Consider the following 2,342-nt stretch of genomic DNA (forward strand, 5'->3'; position numbering starts at 1 on the left):
CAGCTATCGCTTCTGGTCGTACGTCGTGCTTTTTTGCAGAAAAGTCCCTCCGTTTTGGAGAATTCAACCCGCAGTCCTCAACATAAGTCAGCCCCGAACCGGTACATGGAGGAGAAAAGAGAAAAAAAAATAGCCCAGCCCGCACGACCCTTGCTCCCCGATCCCATCTCGACCTCCATCCCGCCGCCACCTCCTGCCCCGCCCCGCCCCGCCCAGCCTCACTGCGCACCGCCCGCCGCCCGCCGCCGACGCGCCGCGCACCGCAGCCGCGCCCGCACCCATTTCCCATCGATGCGCCAAACGGGGGCGATGATGGACGGCGCTTCGTTTTTGCAACAAAACCCTCAATTAGTTAGAAATCTACCCCGCGATACTTAATTAAACTGATTCCGCTTATCCATTTGCGCCCTCCACCGCCGGGCACGCGTCGCCGCTTGCCGCCGGCGTCCACGCCGCAGGAGCCAAGGAAGGGGTGATGCGTCGCGGCGGGCGTCCGCGCCGCCCGAGCCCAGGAATGGGGCGAGCCGTCTTGGCGCTCATGATGGGCGCGCTGCTCGGGCAGCACAGCGGCAGCAGGGCCCTCCTCGCGGACCACGCACCGGAAGTGACGCTCTTCAGGCACCGCCGCTGCCGGCTGAGCCTGGCCATCCACGAGGGCACCCGGGCGCCGCCGGCGTTCCTCATCGAGCTGCCCAAGTTAGCGGCCGCGCTGCACAGGTAGATGGGCGCTGGGACCGTGAACTGGCGCTCGAGAGTGACACCCGCAGCGCCGTTGTTGTGCGGTGGAGCTGCTGCTTCCTGTTCGAGAGGTAAGAGAGAGTGTGAGGAGAGGCAGTACACCGGTGGTAGAAGGGGATGAGGGAGGAGGAAGGAGGGAGGAGGTAGCTCACCGGCGGGGGTCCTGCTGCTGCTACTGCAGTCTGCAGATCGTCGACGAGGGCGCGAGGAGGAGGCGCTCGGGTGGTGGGATGGGATCTGAAGATACAGAGGAAAAGGGACTTGCGCGAGGACGGCCGGCGTTGGAGCATGAGTGAGCATGGCCATGGCCGCCGTCGCCATTGAACGGCACGAGCGTCGGTGCTGGAGCGCACGGCGCGGAGCTAGCTCCTCTGCAGAGGAGCCCATCGTGGGATTCCCGGTGGTTGCGCGGGTGTGTAGCGCGCGCCATGGCCGGGGGAGCGGGGATTCTAGGCGGGGGAGCCAGCGCCCATGGCCGGGGTGGTGAAGGGATCCGGGGGAGCGGCGAGATTCGGTGGCGTGCGCCACGGCGGTGGGTGCAAGCGGCAGCGGCGGCGTGTCCCAGGGGAGGTCGGCATGTGAATAACTGGCGCAGCGAAGAAAAACTGAGGAGATAAGATTCTGTGGAGGAGCGCTAGCGATGCGGCTGCTGGTTTCTTCTAGACCAGCCGACGTGTGTGGCTATCTTTTTTTAGACAGTTTTTTTTTATACTAGCGTGCATGCAGGTTCACAGTTTCTGTTTTTAATAGTTTGGACTTTTTTTACGAGATTAAGACTTTGAATCCTTCATGCACCGATAAAAATCTTCGAGTCCATCACTTGGGCGTGTTAGTGTGTGCGTCTTTGTTCTCTGAACCACGCACACATTGCCTTTCTGTTTTAAGGTTGAATTTGACTCATATCAAAAAAAATGAATTAGACTATGTGTATGTCCCTCACTCTGACTAGCTGCTAGGGCGCAAAAACTGAAAATAAACAAACACCATACATACATGAATAAGGATCAGACAATATATTGGACTAACATATATACAGAGGTTAAGGCACACACGACGAAAACATATGTGCTTACACATTCAGTAAAGTAAATATAAAATAAATTTTCTCCAGTTGATCCCGGTTCATACAAGTGCATAATAAGCCATTGACGTCAAAACGACATTGACGTGTCATGCCAATATAGGCTTTAGTTGATCTCAATGAAGCTATCGTTCGGGATCAGAAAAAGGAATCCATGCCTGACATCCTTAAAGATGGACATGTTGGTATGGAGGGACTTGGCAACCACCTTATACATACTTCGGGCCCAAACATTAATGCTATGGAGAAAAACCAACAATTGTATCAAGGTAAAATTACTTTGAAAGTGTTACATGCATAAAAAAATATTGTTTGATGGTAGTACAATAATTAATCTGCCGATGTGGTATGCTTTTTTCACTAGGCAACGATGATTTGATCTACAACATCCTAACATTTTTTTGGTTCCTAAATTGTAGGACGCTAGCAATACAGACGTCATCATTAATTAACTCATCCATGCTTATCGGAAACCATATTTAGGGGTACCATAGTACAAAAATATTATTATTTAAACAAAAAA

General features: G+C 53.7%; 1 protein-coding gene across 1 annotated transcript; it reads right to left on the reverse strand.

Moving 5' to 3' along the window:
- Nucleotides 1–623: 623 nt before the first annotated feature.
- Nucleotides 624–1,248, reverse strand: LOC119368947. Its single transcript, XM_037634050.1, has 2 exons — nt 891–1,248; nt 624–798 (listed from the first exon to the last, which is right to left on the reverse strand). Exons 1-2 carry the CDS (start codon nt 1,123–1,125, stop codon nt 698–700), a joined length of 336 nt encoding a protein of 111 aa, XP_037489947.1. The 5' UTR covers nt 1,126–1,248; the 3' UTR covers nt 624–697.
- Nucleotides 1,249–2,342: the final 1,094 nt, after the last annotated feature.

Source organism: Triticum dicoccoides, chromosome 2B, assembly GCF_002162155.2.
Source record: "Triticum dicoccoides isolate Atlit2015 ecotype Zavitan chromosome 2B, WEW_v2.0, whole genome shotgun sequence".
Taxonomy (NCBI): Eukaryota; Viridiplantae; Streptophyta; class Magnoliopsida; order Poales; family Poaceae; genus Triticum; species Triticum dicoccoides.

Excerpts from the sequence above, each read along its gene's own strand:
- LOC119368947 (XM_037634050.1), bottom strand. The coding sequence starts at position 1,125 with ATGGGCTCCTCTGCAGAGGAGCTAGCTCCGCGCCGTGCGCTCCAGCAC. Across the intron at positions 799-890 it reads CAGCAGCAGGACCCCCGCCG|GAAGCAGCAGCTCCACCGCA; the intron begins GTGAGCTACCTC and ends CCTCTCGAACAG.